The following is a 17,210-nucleotide window of genomic DNA, read 5'->3' on the forward strand; positions in this document are numbered from 1 at the left end:
CCAGTTCTTTCCCATGAAAGCCACAATAAAGGCTCTTGCCCACATTTTCCCCACACTCCCACTGCCTTGTGACTGACCTTTGTGCTTTCCATGTGGCCCTCCATAGTGTGGCATGCCCTTTCCTCTTGAGATCTGTGAGTATACGAGCTATCTTTTCAATGGCAGTCATCCCCTGATCTGTTGGTTTTACCATACCTGAATAATAATGAAACCTCCATTTTGTTTTATTTTATTAAAAAAAAAATTTTTTTTGTTTTTGCGGTACGCGGGCCTCTCACTGTTGTGGCCTCTCCCGTTGCGGAGCACAGGCTCCGGACGCGCAGGCTCAGCGGCCATGGCTCATGGGCCCAGCCGCTTCGCGGCACGTGGGATCTTCCCGGACCGGGACACGAACCCGTGTCCCCTGCCTCGGCAGGCGGACTCTCAACCACTGCGCCACCAGGGAAGCCCGAAACCTACATTTTAAAACATCTGTCTCCCACACTTCTCTAGTGAGTTTGAGCCCCAGATTCCCAAAACACTGATCTGCTCTGGATCATATCCTTTATTGGCTTCCTTTCCTTCCCTCTCTCATTTTCCCAATTCCCAACTTGTGCTTCCTGGAACCCTCTCCCAAATAAACCACTTCTACTTCTACTCAGATCATCACAGAGCTTGCTTTTGGCGGAACCCAACCTAAGGCAATAACCTGTAAAGACAGAGTTTCTCTGATAGAAGCAGGGCGACCTCCTCCTGCTCAATGGCTCTAGTCCATCTTTATGGAACCCTAGGGTTCTGTAGAACACAGTTTGGAAACTACATTCTTAAACTATAGTGGTTAATCCCAGGCTCCAAAAAAATCCAAATAATATTTATCATTATCCTCCCGGCAGTATTTTCAAAGGTTAAAAAACTTATGTCTTAAGTTTGCAAGTGTCAAAATTTGTTAACTTTTAAAGAATATAGCAAAAATACCAATAGGAAATGAATATACCTAATGGAACTCTATTTGATGAAAATAAGTAATTTCTCTACCTGAAAGCCTAATTTATCTCGAAGTAGTTGCTTGCATATCAGGCACACATTGGTGATCTGGTCAATTGAGATCCATGTCAAACTGCAGTCTTCAAGCTGTATATAAAAGAACATTGTCTTTGACAGAAAAGGAGACTGGGGTGTGTGCCAGTGTCTAAGGGCTCACCCCCCGCCCCGCCCCGTTCATGGTTCTTGAAAGGGCTTACACAATCTCACTGTTGTATTTCTAATACTTCCAAAACAAACTACTTAAATGTCAATTGCTAATCCTAGTATTTACTCCTCCATCACCTTTATTAGTAATTGGCAATCTCAGGACAGTTGTGAAGTCTGCTTCTTCAAAAAATGATTTGTAATTAGGTCAAGGGTAAGAATTCTTTGGGATCTGCCTTAACGTGTGAATCACTCAGAACAGATTCTGTTTCACAAGGTTGTGCTTCTTTCCTAAAGGAAGCCTCTAATTGCAGATAACTGTAGGGCACATTTGATAACACTAGGTGGTAAGCTCCTATATGAGTCAGGATTCTTTTGGATGTAAATGATGGAAAACCAACACAAACTGGTTAAATAAAAGGGGAATTTACCATTGAACAGGCCAAAGCTTCAGGAGATCTAGCTTCAGCTAGATCCAAGAGGTCATAGAATGTCTTCCATGTTTACCTTGCTGTTGCTTCACTCTTTGCTGGCTGGTTTACAGGCAGCCTTTTACCTCATAGTGGCAAACTGGTTACCAACAAGTCTAGGCTTATATCCTATCTTCTTAGAAACCTCAGTGCCAAGAGAATGCCTCTTTGCTGGTTGCCGTAGCAAAAGCCTTGAGACTTAGTCTCATTTGACTAACTCAAGTGCCCACCCTCTGACCAACTCTTATGGCCATGGGGTTGTGATGCTATGACTGTCCAGCCTGAGTCACATGCCTATCCCTGGAGGAAAGCTGGCCCCCAAAGAACATCCTAGTGCTCTTACCTAAAGAGGGTTGTCCTGGGTGCCAGGCAAGCAAAGACCACAGAGGCTCTCTAAACAGGTATAAGCTCCTCATGGTGAGGGAGTCGGTCTAATAGTGTGTTTTATTCCCTAGACTAATTGCAAGGGTAGTGTCTTGCCTTGGGAGTTCTAATGTCTGTTCTAGACTAACAGTGTGTGAGTGTCATGCTGGGACAGACTGTGTGGGATCATGAAAAGGTATCTATATGTCCCAGGTTTCTTCCATAGTCACTGGGAATAAATAATGCAACCTCTTTAACTTCAACCCACGAATGGATAGAATCTTAGAACCGAGACACAAAATAGGTGGTGTTTGGGGAGTTCTCTGAAGGCAGATGCTCTGAAATGCAAGTTATTTACAGAGAGAAACTTACTGTTGGATGAGAGGGAAATAGCCAGTGATTTTATCCCGCCTTTGTGGGATGAACCCTGCAGGATCATGTGAAAGTCCCTGCTGCTAAGAGTTGACTCTTGTGCAAGAAGAAAAGCACAGCCACAGCCCTCACTATGTTAGTTTCTTTCCCCCTCCTCAAAAAATTCCTCTAATGACAAGCGGAAAGAAGACAGTGATGATGCATTTCCTAGTGGGAACTGAGTGGAGCCTCTGCACATGCTACTCCCTGGGACTGAAATGCTCTATGCCTAGATTGGCATGTGGCTGGCTCTGTTAAGGTGTCTGCCGAAATGTCACCTCTCCAGAGAGGCCTTCCCTGACCATCCTATCTAAAGTCATCCCCCATCCTATCGCCATGTGTCACATCACCTCGTTTTTCTTCCTAGCCCTTATTTTTCTTGGAAATTATCATGCGAATTGTCTGTCTCCCTTATTAGAATGTAAGCTCAGGAGAGCAGGGCCATGTCTGTCTTGCTCACTGTGAATCTTCATCATCTTCTGCAGTGCCTGGTACATAGTAGCCACTCAGTAAATACTGAATGATGAATGGATGGATGGATGGGCCCCAAATTGCCTTTTGGTTTATAGCTCCTTAGCCCAGAAGGGAATCCACTGTGGTAAAGGTAGAAAAGAAAATCTATCAACACTTGTGTTTGAGAAGCTCATTAGCCACAGCGTTTGTTAACGCATCATGGAACCCTGCATGTGAAATCAGAAAGATGAAAAGGAGTAGGAGGCTGCTAAGTCAACAAAGCTAACAAAAGCAAGTTTGTTCTTCCAGCATTAGCTGTCCTAGAGGGTCAAGGGAGAGCCCCTGGCCTTGCCATCATCAGAATTTTAGATGAGGTTGCATTGTTGCAATTGATTATAGTTACCTAGTTTCCATACAAAAGAGCATTTACAATTCAGCCAAATGGTTATAGCATCTGGAAGAAAATTCTTTATTCTACTCTTTCTACAGCCCCTGATGGCCAGGGAACAAATACCATCAATTCTGAGATTCGTGAAGCAAATCCAAACCCTTCATTGGTTGCCTGTAGTTTGGATCAGTGGAGAATTCCATCTGTCAGGGCATTTGCTGCATCATAACAGTTGTTGAATTTTCTTCAGGCAACAGATGAAGAACTCTGTCTACCGGAGTCGGCAATCTCTGAACAGCCCGAGCCCGGGCGAAACGGAGATGGACCTTCTGGTGACTCGGGAGCGACCTCGGCGTGGAATCCGTAACAGCGGATACGATGTAAGTCTCTGGTGGGCCGAGCTGAATACAGCTTTGCTTTGTCCTGAATGCAGAGGGGAGAGAGCGTCCTATAATGTTTCAGTTTACTGCATATTAGTGGAATTTTAAAATGCACTAAAATGGTTTCTGTTTTATTATTCCTTAATACCTATTTTGCAAAGTGAGACTAATTGGAATGTGTCAGAGTAACAAATTATTGCTCAAAGGAGCTCAATGTCTAAATTCAACCATTATATGAATAGTACATTATTGACCTTAAACTCAACAGCAATTCTAAATGTCCTTAATTTTTTTCCTCTTTGTCCTTACAAACTCAGTAGGAACTATGGCTGTGGGTTAGAATTCATTTGAACATAGGCTTCTTTTAATCCATAGCACCGTTGAGAAGTTGGACTTGTTCCTGATTTCATAACTCCTCAATATGCCATGGAAACAATGAGATTTCCAACAGAGCGATTTGGTGATTGCATATGATGAAGCACCTGCTTATGTGCAGGGATGCTCCAAGCTGTAAAAATGCTTCTAATCCCATCAGACGCCCCCAGGTGATGACTTACAATTTGGTGCCTCCTCTCGCGTTGTTTACATCCCGTCACATGTAGTTGCTCTCATGAGCTCACGTGAACAATACTATGCTGAGATGTTCAATAATGCTTCCTTCTGCCCCAAGATTTCAAATGGCCTCGAATATCCTCTTATGTTCTATGAAAATGTTTCTTTCCCTTTCTCCTAAAATGTTTCTCTAATGACAAATAAAAATTTTTCTGTAACGAGAGTTATGATTCAGATGTATCCAGATAAAGTTTTATTACAATTGTGAGCTTGTAATTTGAAAATGACACTTGATTTTTTAAACATCTGGTGCTAATTTGAAGGCAATACGATTTCTCCACCCTCAGGACTGGTCATTGTTTGCCACAAAAACTTAAAGTGGGAGTTTTTAATGGTCCAATTAGAAACAGAGATATTATACCTAATTTGAATTCTAATTACCTTCCTTACATTTAAACTTGATATTTGTGTTGGTGATGATACCCTTATCTTTTATTTCTCTTTCCTTTTCTATAGAAAACCGTTTGATGGTTTAGTTTTGTAAAATTCCAGATGCTTTGGGCAAATCTTTTTTTCTCCTCCAGATTAAGTTATTCAATGTTAAATTTTCTCCCCATACAAATACTTCTTATACTAAACTTGATCATCAATTTGATAATCAGCCTGTGGTTAAAAATAGGGCGTTTGAAATTTCCAATTAATCTCTCCCTACTAACAGTGAGTATTCTTCCTGGATGCTTGTAGTTTGGGGAATTTCTTCTTCTGCTCGGGACTATTCTGCTGAGGTATGATAGGATTCTTAATTTATTTCAGGATTTGTATTAATAGATTTCTCATGAGGTCCTAGACACAGACATTTTTACAGTTTGAGGAAACAGGCCAGAGGTTTCCCTATTAGTCTTGAAAAGAGAACACTGCAGGGTATTTTTTTACCACTTTGCCAGGACTTGCAGTACTCACCTAATACTCTTGGAATGTTGTGTAGAACAGTAGAAGGAGAGGGTCGATTTTTTTTTTTTTTTTTTTTTTTTTTGTGGTACGCGGGCCTCTCACTGTTGTGGCCTCTCCCGTTGCGGAGCACAGGCTCCGGACGCGCAGGCTCAGCGGCCATGGCTCACGGGCCCAGCCGCTCCACGGCATGTGGCATCTTCCCAGACCGGGGCACGAACCCGTGTCCCCTGCATCGGCAGGCGGACTCTCAACCACTGCGCCACCAGGGAAGCCAAGGGGGTCGATTTTTTAAAGGAGGTTGCTCACCTCTCACAAACATGTATAAATATTCCAATTACAGATTACTTTAGGGGAAGCACACTTCATTTCAGTAGATATTTTAAAATGTACAATTCTTTGAAAAGTGTGTGTGATCACAAAAACACAAGCAAATATAAGTTTCCTTAAGAGAAGATGATCATCTAGGGAACAATTTTAGGAATTTAGACTGTTGATGCTGAGAATGAAATTCTTTCTTGTATCTCCTCCTGAGCCTTTTAATCCCATGAGAAGTATTTGCTATCATTTCCTGACTGCACACACTAGACCAGGCCCTATTCTAGTCTTTTTGCATGTATAATCTCATTGAATTTGCAGTCACCAGTCAGGTAGGTGCTCTCATTATGTCCGTTGTACAGATGGGAAACCAAGGCTCCAAGCAGTTACATAATAAGTTTACCCGACTCCAGAGCCCGTCCCCTTAACCACCACAATACGACCTGCATGTGCCCTCACAACACTGTACAGCTGTCTTCTCATAACATAATATATGCCCTGTATTTCTGATCTCTATAAGATGTCAGGTCTCACAAAATTCTTGCATGGATAACCCACACAAGCAAAAAATGGACCAGCAGATAAAGCAGAAAAATAAGAGTCTTAGTTTTAAACAACGCATGCATTCGTTTTCTGAATCTTGATTTTCCAAAAGTCCTGAATCACTCCTGGCAAAAGAATCCATTAGCTCAACAGTGAACAGGTCATTCAGTTGGAAACACGTCATGCTTCCTACTGGGTCTGGGGATCTTGAAGCCAGGCCAACATTTCCAAGTCATATCTGCCAGATTAGGAAACACCAGAGGGACCAGATCCTTTTTTTTTTTCTTGTGAATTTTTGAATTTTATTTTATTTATTTTTTATACAGCAGGTTGTTATTAGTTATCCATTTTATACATATTAGTGTATATATGTCAATCCCAATCTCCCAATTCATCACACCACCACCACCACCCCCTGCCACTTTCCCCCCTTGGTGTCCATACGTTTCTTTTCTACATCTATGTCTCTATTTCTGCCCTACAAACCGGTTCATCTGTACTATTTTTCTAGGTTCCACATATATGTGTTAATATACGATATTTGTTTTTCTCTTTCTGACTTACTTCACTCTGTATGACAGTCTCTAGGTCCATCCACGTCTCTACAAATGACCCAATTTCATTCCTTTTTATGGCTGAGTAATATTCCATTGTATATATGTACCACATCTTCTTTATCCATTCATCTGCCGATGGGCATTTAGGTTGCTTCCATGACCTGGGTATTGTAAATAGTGCTGCAATGAACATTGGGGTACATGTGTCTTTTTTTTTTTTTTTTTTTTTGCGGTACGCGGGCCTCTCCTGTTGCGGAGCACAGGCTCCGGACGCGCAGACTCAGCGGCCATGGCTCACGGACCCAGCCGCTCCGCGGCATGTGGGATCTTCCCGGACCGGGGCATGAACCTGTGTCCCCTGCACTGGCAGGTGGACTCTCAACAACTGCGCCACCAGGGAAGCCCTGTGGGTCTTTTTGAATTATGGTTTTCTCTGGGTATATGCCCAGTAGTGGGATTGCTGGGTCACCTGGTAATTCTATTTTTAGTTTTTTAAGGAACCTCCATACTGTTCTCCATGGTGGCTGTATCAATTTACATTCCCACCAACAGTGCAAGAGGGTTCCCTTTTCTCCACACCCTCTCCAGCATTTGTTGTTTGTAGATTTTCTGATGATGCCCATTCTAACTGGTGTGAGGTGATACCTCATTGTAGTTTTGACTTGCATTTCTCTAATAATTAGTGATGTTGAGCAGCTTTTCATGTGCCTCTTGGCCGTCTGTATGTCTTCTTTGGAGAAATGTCTATGTAGGTCTTCTGCCCATTTTTGAATTGGGTTGTTTGTTTCTTTAATATTGAACTGCGTGAGCTGTTTTTTTTTTTTTTTTTTTTTTTTTTTTTTTTTTTGCGGTACGTGGGCCTCTCACTGCTGTGGCCTCTCCTATTGCGGAGCACAGGCTCCAGATGCGCAGGCTCAGCGGCCATGGCTCACGGGCCCAGCCGCTCCATGGCATGTGGGATCTTCCCGGACTGGGGCACGAACCCGTGTCCCCTGCATCGGCAGGCAGACTCTCAACCACTGCGCCACCAGGGAAGCCCACGTGAGCTGTTTATATATTTGGAGGTTAATCCTTTGTCCATTGATTCATTTGCAAATGTTTTCTCCCATGCTGAGGGTTATCTTTTCATCTTGTTTGTAGTTTCCTTTGTTGTGCAAAAGCTTCTAAGTTTCATTAGGTCCCATTTGTTTATTTTTGTTTTTATTTCCATTACTATAGGAGGTGGGTCAAAAAAGATCTTGCTGTGATTTATGTCAAAGACGGTTCTTCCTATGTTTTCCTCTACGAGTTTTATAGTGTCTAGTCTTACATTTAGGTCTCTAATCCATTTTGAGTGTATTTTTGTGTATGATGTTAGGGATTGTTCTAATTTCATTCTTTTACATGTAGCTGTCCAGTTTTCCCAGCACCACTTATTGAAGAGACTGTCTTTTCTCCATTGTATATCCTTGCCTCCTTTGTCATAGATTAGTTGACCATAGGTGCATGGGTTTATCTCTGGGCTTTCTATCTTGTTCCATTGATCTATATTCCTGTTTTTGTGCCAGTACCATATTGCCTTGATTACTGTAGCTTTGTAGTATAGTCTGAAGTCAGGGAGTCTGATTCCTCCAGCTCCGTTTTTTTCCCTCAAGACTGCTTTGGCTATTCAGGGTCTTCTGTGTCTCCATACAAATTTTAAGATGTTTTTGTTCTAGTTCTGTAAAAAATGTCATTGGTAATTTGTTAGGGATTGCATTGAATCTGTAGATTGCTTTGGCAGTATAGTCATTCTCACAATATTGATGCATCCAATCCAAGAACATGGTATATCTCCCCATCTGTTTGTATCATCTTTAATTTCTTTCATCAGTGTCTTATAGTTTTCTGCATACAGGTCTTTTGTCTCCCTAGGTAGGTTTATTCCTAGGTATTTTATTCTTTTAGTTGCAGTGGTAAATGGGAGTGTTTCCTTAATTTCTCTTTCAGATTTTTCATCATTAGAGTATAGGAATGCAAGAGATTTCTGTGCATTAATTTTGTATCCTGCAACTTTACCAAATTCATTGATTAGCTCTAGTAGTTTCCTGGTAGCATCTTTAGGATTCTCTTTTTATAGTATCATGTCATCTGCAAACAATGACAGTTTTACTTCTTCTTTTCCAATTTGGATTCCTTTTATTTCCTTTTCTTCTCTGATTGCCGTGCCTAGGACTTCCAAAACCATGTTGAATAGTAGTGGCAAGAGTGGACATCTTTGTCTTGTTCCTGATCTTAGAGGAAATGCTTTCAGTTTTTCACCATTGAGAATGATGTTTGCTGTGGGTTTTTCGTATATGGCCTTTATTATGTTGAGGTAGGTTCCCTCTATGCCCACTTTCTGGAGAGTTTTTATCATAAATGGGTGTTGAATTTTGTCAGAAGCTTTTTCTGCATCTATTGAGATGATGATACGGTTTTTATTCTTCAATTTGTTAATATGGTGTATCACATTGATTGATTTGCATATATTGAAGAATCCTTGCATCCTTGGGATAAATCCCACTTGATCATGGTGTATGATCCTTTTAATGTGTTATTGGATTGTTTGCTAGTATTTTGTTGAGGATTTTTGCATCTATATTCAGCAGTGATATTGGTCTGTAATTTTCTTTTTTTGTAGTATCTTTGTCTGGTTTTGGTATCAGGGTGATGGTGGCCTTATAGAATGAGTTTGGGAGTGTTCCTTCCTCCACAATTTTTTGGAATAGTTTGAGAAGGATGGGTGTTAGCTCTTCTCTAAATGTTTGATAGAATTCACCTGTGAAGCCATCTGGTCCTGGACTTTTGTTTGTTGGAAGATTTTTTTTTTTTTTTTTTTTACGGTACGCGGGCCTCTCACTGTTGTGGCCTCTCCCATTGCGGAGCACAGGCTCCGAACGCGCAGGCTCAGCGGCCATGGCTCACAGGCCCTGCCGCTCCATGGCATATGGGATCTTCCCGGATCCCGTGTCCCCTGCATCGGCAGGCGGACTCTCAAGCACTGCGCCACCAGGGAAGCCCTCTCTTAGCTTTTGCCTGTCTGTAAAGCTTTTGATTTCTCTGTTGAATCTGAATGACATCCTTGCCGGGTAGAGTAATCTTGATTGTAGTTTCTTCCTTTTCGTCACTTTAAGTATATCATGCCACTCCCTTCTGGCTTGTAGAGTTTCTGCTGAGAAATCAGCTGTTAACCTTATGGGAGTTCCCTTGTATGTTATTTGCCATTTTTCCTTTGTTACTTTCAATAATTTTTCTTTGTCTTTAATTTTTGTCAATTTGATTACTATGTGTCTTGGCGTGTTTCTCCTTGGGTTTATCTTGCCTGGGACTCTGCATTTCCTGGACTTGGGTGGCTATTTCCTTTCCCATGTTAGGGAAGTTTTCGACTATAATCTCTTCAAATATTTTCTCAGGTCCTTTCTCTCTCTCTTCTCCTTCTGGGACCCCTATAATGCAAATGTTGTTGCATTTAATGTTGTCCCAGAGGTCTCTTAGGCTGTCTTCATTTCCTTTCATTCTTTTTTCTTTATTCTGTTCCGTGGCAGTGAATTCCACCGTTCTGTCTTCCAGGTCACTTATCCGTTCTTCGGCCTCAGTTATTCTGCTATTGATTCCTTCTAGTGTATTTTTCATTTGTTATTGTATTGTTCATCTCTGTTTATTCGTTCTTTAATTCTTCTAGGTGTTTGTTCTTTAATTCTTCTAGGTCTTTGATAAACATTTCTTGCATCTTCTTGATCTTTGCCTCCATTCCTTTTCTGAGGTCCTGGATCATCTTCACTATCATTATTATGAATTCTTTTTCTGGAAGGTTGCCTGTCTCCACTTCATTTAGTTGTTTTTCTGGGGTTTTATCTTGTTCCTTCATCCGGTACATAGACCTCTGCCTTTTCATCTTGTCTATCTTTCTGTGAATGTGGTTTTTGTTCCACAGGCTGCAGGATTGTAGTTCATCTTGCTTCGGCTGTCTTCCCTCTGATAGATGAGGCTATCCGAGAGGTTTGTCGGGACCAGCTCCTTGACATGGTAGAAACAGAAGCACCAGGAAGTTGATTTAAGTGTGAATTTTTCAAAGGTTGCCTGCTTTAGAGTCCCAAAGGAAACATCTGCATGTAAAAACAAATGAATAAATAAACAAATAAGCCAACAAACACACTCTTCATGGGCAAATCTTAGTCCCAGGACTGATGGCAGCCTGTATTGTTTCAGAATTTTTCCACTGAACAGGAAAAGTGAGGGCCTACGGAAGAGAGACTCTTAGCTCCAGGGGGTTTGGGAATCCCTGTGTTTTGCAGCAAGAATTCTCAACCACTTTGCCACCCTAACAGATAAGGAATGCCACACACTCCTGGCATTTACTGGGGCTCACTTGGATAGTAATTTTCAGGAGCAGGCACCCCTTTTAGAAGAAGGCATGATTTTAGAAGGATGTCCAAAACTGATCCGTCCTAACAAGGACAGATCATATCTTTAAAGTAACTTTGAAATTAATTGAAGTTAATTCCTCCAAGTGCAGAAAGAGGGTAGAAAAGATAATGTCAGCCTAATATTTCAAAACAAAAATAACTATTTCAAATTATTTTTTTTTTACTTTTATTTTTTTGCGGTATGCGGGCCTCTCACTGTTGTGGCCACTCCCGTTGCAGAGCACAGGCTCCGTATGCGCAGGCTCAGCGGCCATGGCTCACGGGCCCAGCCACTCCGCGGCATGTGGGATCTTCCCAGACCGGGGCACGAACCCGTATCCCCTGCATCGGCAGGCGGACTCTCAACCACTGCGCCACCAGGGAAGCCCTCAAATTATTTTTTAAATGTTATTTTCCAAATGAAAGTCATATAGAAAATAATGAAGCAGTGGGGAAAGGAAAAGAAAATGCCCCAAATGTGACTTCTCAGGCAGAATAAAGACCCAACTGTTTTTTCCTACATCAGCCAAATTGTTAACCCCTGTATGTGGATGATGAATCAGTCTTTGCTTCCAAAAAGCAAGTAATAATCAAATCATTCCCCAGAAATAAAAACGCACTTACTCAACCTTGATTTGCATTTGGACTTCAAAAACCTATGACAGGAATAGGGTCAGCTATGTGCCTTGGCCACGAGAGCATCTCTGAAACAATGGTTTGAATTATAATGTTGAAAATGAGTGCTGACCTCCCAGAAGTAGAGAGCTTTACAGGCGTTTCCCTTAGTTTGTCTCCAGCACCTTGTCCGGAATTCCACACCCTGGCAGTGCTCAGACCTTAACAAACATGTGGGCAGTGAGTGAAAATGTTAAGAAGGATGATTGATCCATTGATGCGTCTCAGTAGAGGTGCTGTCGAAGGCTGTGATGTAGCCATCACCAGCACTGTTACAACCTTGGGGGAAATGTTTTGATATGTTAGCGGAAACCAGATGATTTTACAACTGAAGAGTTTGTAAACCTACAAAAAGGGACGCTACATCAGACAAGGTTCAGCTGCAGAAAACAGAAAACATCGAGCCTTTTTTTTTTTTTTTTGTGGTACGCGGGCCTCTCACTGTTGTGGCCTCTCCCATTGCGGAGCATAGGCTCCGGACACACAGGCTCAGCTGCCATGGCTCACAGGCCCAGCCGCTCCACGGCATGTGGGATCTTCCCGGACCGGGGCACGAACCCGTGTCCCCTGCATCGGCAGGCGGACTCACATCGAGCCATTTTAAACAGACAAAAAGGGACTGTAAGGAATTAGGTGCTCCCAAAATTATCAGAGGGCTGGAAGAGTGTTGCAGGAAAGACTGAGAACAAAACCACAGGGCTGGCCCTGCAGAGGGGGCCACTGCTTGTGCCCCAAGCAATAAGGTGAGGGAAGTGGGCTGCCCTGGAACTGCTGACCAGCAGAAAGATGGGCCCTGCCCCATTCCCTTGGTCCAAACCACACACTAGTGCATTTAATTGACAGAACCTAAGTCTCAGTCACAGCCAGTTCCTCCTGGAGGGCCCCAAGTGCATGTTAGCTGTTAGCCTTCGAGCTATAGGAAAGCGTGCAAAAAAGAGGTTGCCAAGGCCTGGTCCAACATTCCTACTGTGGCACGGGGTAAAAGCAAGATAGAGAATTACCAGGCAGAGCAATATTTGGGAAGCATTTGGGGCAGCTAGTGGAGGAAAGCATAGCAAAGAGGAAGATGGAAACACCGCTCAGAGCTCAGTACCCACCCAGGCTGCAGGCTGGGCGCAGTGTATTGTGTGTGACGGGCTGTTTATCTTGCTGGCCTCTCTCGGCTGACAATGAAGCCAGTTTCCTTTGTTCCAGGTGAACAGTGGTTACTGGAAGGAGGCCAAGGGATTGGAACAGTTGTTTTGATGGCTTCCATTTTCAGGGAAATGAAATATGATCTGGAAGGCCCCTGACTGCCTGAGATAGCATACAGCACGTCTGGGGCCTTCTCAGTAAACTTGTAAATCCTATTATTAATGGGAGTCTCTCCTGCTCACCTCTCCCCTCCCTCCCCCAGTGTCTTATGGCTCTGACATGATAGTTAGAGACCAAGGCAAAGCACAAGGATGCCCTGGCACTGCGTGATGTGCCCAGTTAAGGGTACAACCAACTTTTGCTTTCATTGGGAAGCAGATGGTTGGATTTGGGGGTTTTGTCCTTTACCAGAAGCAACCCGCCGTTGCCCTCTGAACTAGGTGCCCTGGGTTGGCCCTGACCCCAACACCATCGCCTCCTAAGCATCCCACCTAGAACTGCCTTATAGAGGTCTCCCATCTCAGCCTTTCATTTCTTTCTCCTGCCTCTGCCAGGTAGTTTAAGCTGCTAATAAGCCTGGCTTGATATGTTATCTCAAGTTAACTTCTAGTACGTTTTAACAGGGGCCTTTAATCCCAGGGAAATATCTGATAATGGGAGATCAGGCTCCCTGGTTGAGGCTGAGGCAGAGGCGGAGGTGTTTGGTGGTGAAGTGAGCCTTTTGGTGTAGTCCAGACCTCAGCGGGCTGGTGGCTGCCCACAAAGATGCCTGTTCATCGCACAAAGATGGAGGCCTCTTGGCAGGTGGAGAGCAGGAAGTAGATTCTTGTTTGCAGATTTTGGGGGTGGAGGGCCAGGCTTCAGGACCGCCTAGTGACCCCACTTGGTGCCAGGCCTCCCCTGCTGAACTTCCCCTCCCGTGCCGACAGGATTCCACTGGGCAGGAGACAAACAGCTTCCCTTCCTTAGTGAGCACTCAAGTGCCATCTGCCTGCCTGTTCTCTCTGGTTCCCTGTGCTCTGGACGCTGCCTGTTCCTGCTCTTGGTACCCGCCCACTCACCCTGCCTCTTCTGGGCTCTGAGAGCTCTTAGCCTCTTGACTAGGGCAGCCACTTACTGCAGGCCAGCGTCCCCAGCATGCTCTTGGTGTGGACACCTGTAGGGGAAGGGAAGGAAGCAGGATTGGACAGAGTTAAAGGTCGGGCTATGGTACAGGAACTCCAAGCCCTCAGCTCACCCCACGGGGAGCTCTGTAGCTCACATGGCCCTGAAGAGCTGTCCCGGGTTTTCGAGAAGCGTCTGGGCTCTTATCCTCTAGCACTGGCCAGTCCCTAGGTGTCCTTGGGAGAGGCAGCTCTCTTTAGCCAAGGACAATTCCCAGCGAGAGAGTTGCCACTGCCGGTTCCCACTAAATGCCCAGGGAGAGTGAGGGCGATTCCCTGTTGACACCTGAGGGCTGGCGGCGTGCCCAGCAGCTCGGGCAGGAGCCCTAGAGTCCTGAGCAGCACAGCACCATCCACCCCACGCTAGTGCCTCCCAGCCCTGGTGTTCCTTGGCCCACTGTGGCCCTTGAATTCCTGCAGGAGCCGAAGGCCAGGGGACAAATGAGAACACCCCTTGGTAGTTGCTACTCCTTCATTTCCTCTGCAAACATTTCTCATGTGCAGTGGAACCACTGCATTATATTGCGTTTAACATATGCAAAATCGGTAATATAGACCCTGTAAGACAAAGGAAAGAAATTTAAATATTGCAAAAAAAATAGCTTTTGTCTGTATTCTGCTCATATCGTGCATTACAGGTGATCTGTTTTTTTTACATATTGTCCTGTAAGATGGTACACACAGGCCATGCATGCTGTACCATATGGACGATTTAAGGACTTCTCAAAGGTTTCACTACATGATTTTTCCCTTGTCTGCTGGCATTGGCATCTAAGCCCCACATGTGACTACCTGTGTGAGGCTCTATGGAGAAGAGAAAGGTAGATTAACTACTGCTTGCCCCGAGGTGCTTTTGCAGACTAGTGGAAGAGACAGGTAGAGACATATGCAGCTGGTTGTGCCAGTGAACTTGGATGGGAACAGGAAGTCCTCCTGAAAGTCTCTTCCTGTCTGTCCCACGGCTGCCAGAGGAAACCTTCTAAAACACATACCCTTGTTTAAAATCCTTCAGTACCTCCTCAGGGCTTGGGCATAAGACTCAAACTCTAAGCTTCCGGCTCAGGACCCATCTGCTCGGGCTGGCCTGGGCACGCCCTCTGGCTACTGCTGCTGCTTCTAATCCACCCCTTGGTTCCGGCCCTACACGCCCTTCCCAGACTTGCCCTGTGATCTCACATCTCCGCATGTGCTTTGCATGTGCTCCTCCCTCTGCTCAGAACATCCCTTCCCTCCAGCCTAGGGCAGGCCAAGGTTTCTCAACTTCAGCACTATTGATATTTGGGGCTGGATCATTCTTTGGATGGAGGGCTGTCCTGTGCATTGTACGACGGTTAGCAGCATCCCTGGCCTCTACCCACCAGCTGCCAGGAGCACCTCCCAGTTGTGAGAGCCAAAAAATGCCTCCAGACATTGCTGAGTGTACCCTGGGGGCAAACGTGTTCCCAGTTGAGAACTGCCTATGCAGGCAATGCTTTCAGACTCGGTTGAACATCATCTCCCTGAGAATCTTTTCCTCGACCTCACGTCTGTGGTCTGACTTAAATGCCGTCCTTCGTGTTCCAGTAGCACCTGGGACTCACCCCAATCAAAGCCCTTACTCCCCATTCTCCCTCTGTGGGTTTATATATATTATAGCCCCGCTGCCCTCCTCAAGGACAGGAATCATGTCTTATTCATCCTGGGAGCCTCAGCACTCAGAATAAGAACCAACGCATATTAGATGCCGTGTCTCTATTTTTTGAGCAAATGAACAAGCAAGTGTCAACCAGAAGTGACTCTGGAGCTGAGACTTGAAAATAATGGTGCAGATTTAGCTCTGAGCCAGATAAACCGTTGATTTGACTGGCTTATCAACACTGTAGACAAATGCATGTTACTGTTTGAAGTTCAGTCTAAATGGTGGTTATCAGTTAGGATGCTTTGGCTAAAATAACAGAAAACTGAACCCAACTCAGACTGTCTCTACTCATTAAGGGCATGTATTGGGTACAGTAAATCTGGGCCTGGTCTGATTGATGCTCCCGTTCCTTTTCTCTGCATTATGCAGTGCTGTCCCCCTCATGCTTTGGGTTCATCTACAGGTTGATTCTCTCCTGTAGGAAATGGCTGCAGCAGCCTCAGGCCTTGTGTCTACATACTGCATTGGCCAACGCAAGAGAGAATATCTCTTTTCCCAGCCATGAAACGAAGCTTATGGGTTTTACTCTAACTGAGCCACCGTAGGTCAAGTGCCCACCCCACCCCTGTATCAATGCAGCGTGGGGAGGAGGGGGCTTATACTGATTGATTTAACCCAGTCAGACCTCAGCAGCAGAGCTGGGACAGGCTTATTAGTCCCTGCCAGCCCCCCCCCCCCCCGCCAGAGCTCCTGTCTGAGACCCAGGGAGAGGAGTGGATGGATGCTGAGGCCATTACAGTACCTGCGACTTAAGGAACATCAGTCTTTGGGCCTTTTAAGGGCAAAACCAGCACAGTCCTCCATGTCACTTGTCCCTCCAGTCTCAGTTGTGGGACAAACACCTCTTTGGTTGACCGTCCATAAAAGGAAAGATTGGCATGGCGATAAGCCCATGACCATTTCTCCCTGTGGGCTTGGGGAGTCCTGGCTAGGTTGTGTTTTGGAGACGGAGTGACCAAGAGGGATTTTGTGGGTCTGTCTGGCTTTTTCAAGAGGTGGGAGGAGGAAGAGCAGATTTGAGTTGGTGACAGGGAGAACCTGTTTGGCTGCGGATTCGCGTCAGCTCTCAAAATTGAGCCTGAGTCCCCTTGCTGCCTGCAGGGCCAACTCAGCTAAGAAGATGAGAAGAAGGAGGTGATGACTCGTCTCAAGAGCAAAAAGCAAAATAGCTTCCCACGAGAGAAAGCCATTCTTGTGTGTTTACTTTCAGGTTGATTTTTTATTTTATTTTTAATGTTTTAACTTTTTATTTTTTGTGTGGTACACGGACCTCTCACTGTTGTGGCCTCTCCCGCTGCGGAGCACAGGCTCTGGACGCGCAGGCCCAGTGGCCATGGCTCACGGGCCCAGCCACTCTGTGGCATGTGGGATCTTCCCAGACCGGGGCACAAACCCATGTCCCCTGCATCGGCAGGCGGACTCTCAACCACTGCGCCACCAGGGAAGCCTTCAGGTTGATTTTTTAAAAGGTATTAGTCATTAGTTGACTCTGGCTCATGTATTGTTCTCAACATGCACAATCAGTACTGTGTAATGGTTATGCTCATGGCCTCTGGAGCTAAGCTGGGTTCACAGTCCAGCTTGGCTAGACACTGGCAGTGTGA

At 44.8% G+C, this 17,210-nt stretch overlaps 1 protein-coding gene across 2 annotated transcripts in view; it reads left to right on the top strand.

Moving 5' to 3' along the window:
- The window catches only part of KIAA1549L (KIAA1549 like), a gene marked incomplete at both ends in the record, with an annotated part of 287,743 nt that overhangs the window by 229,368 nt on the left and 41,165 nt on the right, over positions 1-17,210 (top strand). For both annotated transcript variants that reach the window (XM_081241354.1, XM_081241355.1), the window contains one exon: positions 3,503-3,632. In XM_081241354.1, the coding sequence (XP_081097480.1) occupies positions 3,503-3,632 (130 nt within the window). The remainder of the gene's footprint in view (positions 1-3,502; positions 3,633-17,210) is intronic.

This window comes from Mesoplodon bidens (genome assembly GCF_964165515.1).
Source record: "Mesoplodon bidens genome assembly, chromosome: 7".
Lineage (NCBI taxonomy): Eukaryota > Metazoa > Chordata > Mammalia > Artiodactyla > Ziphiidae > Mesoplodon > Mesoplodon bidens.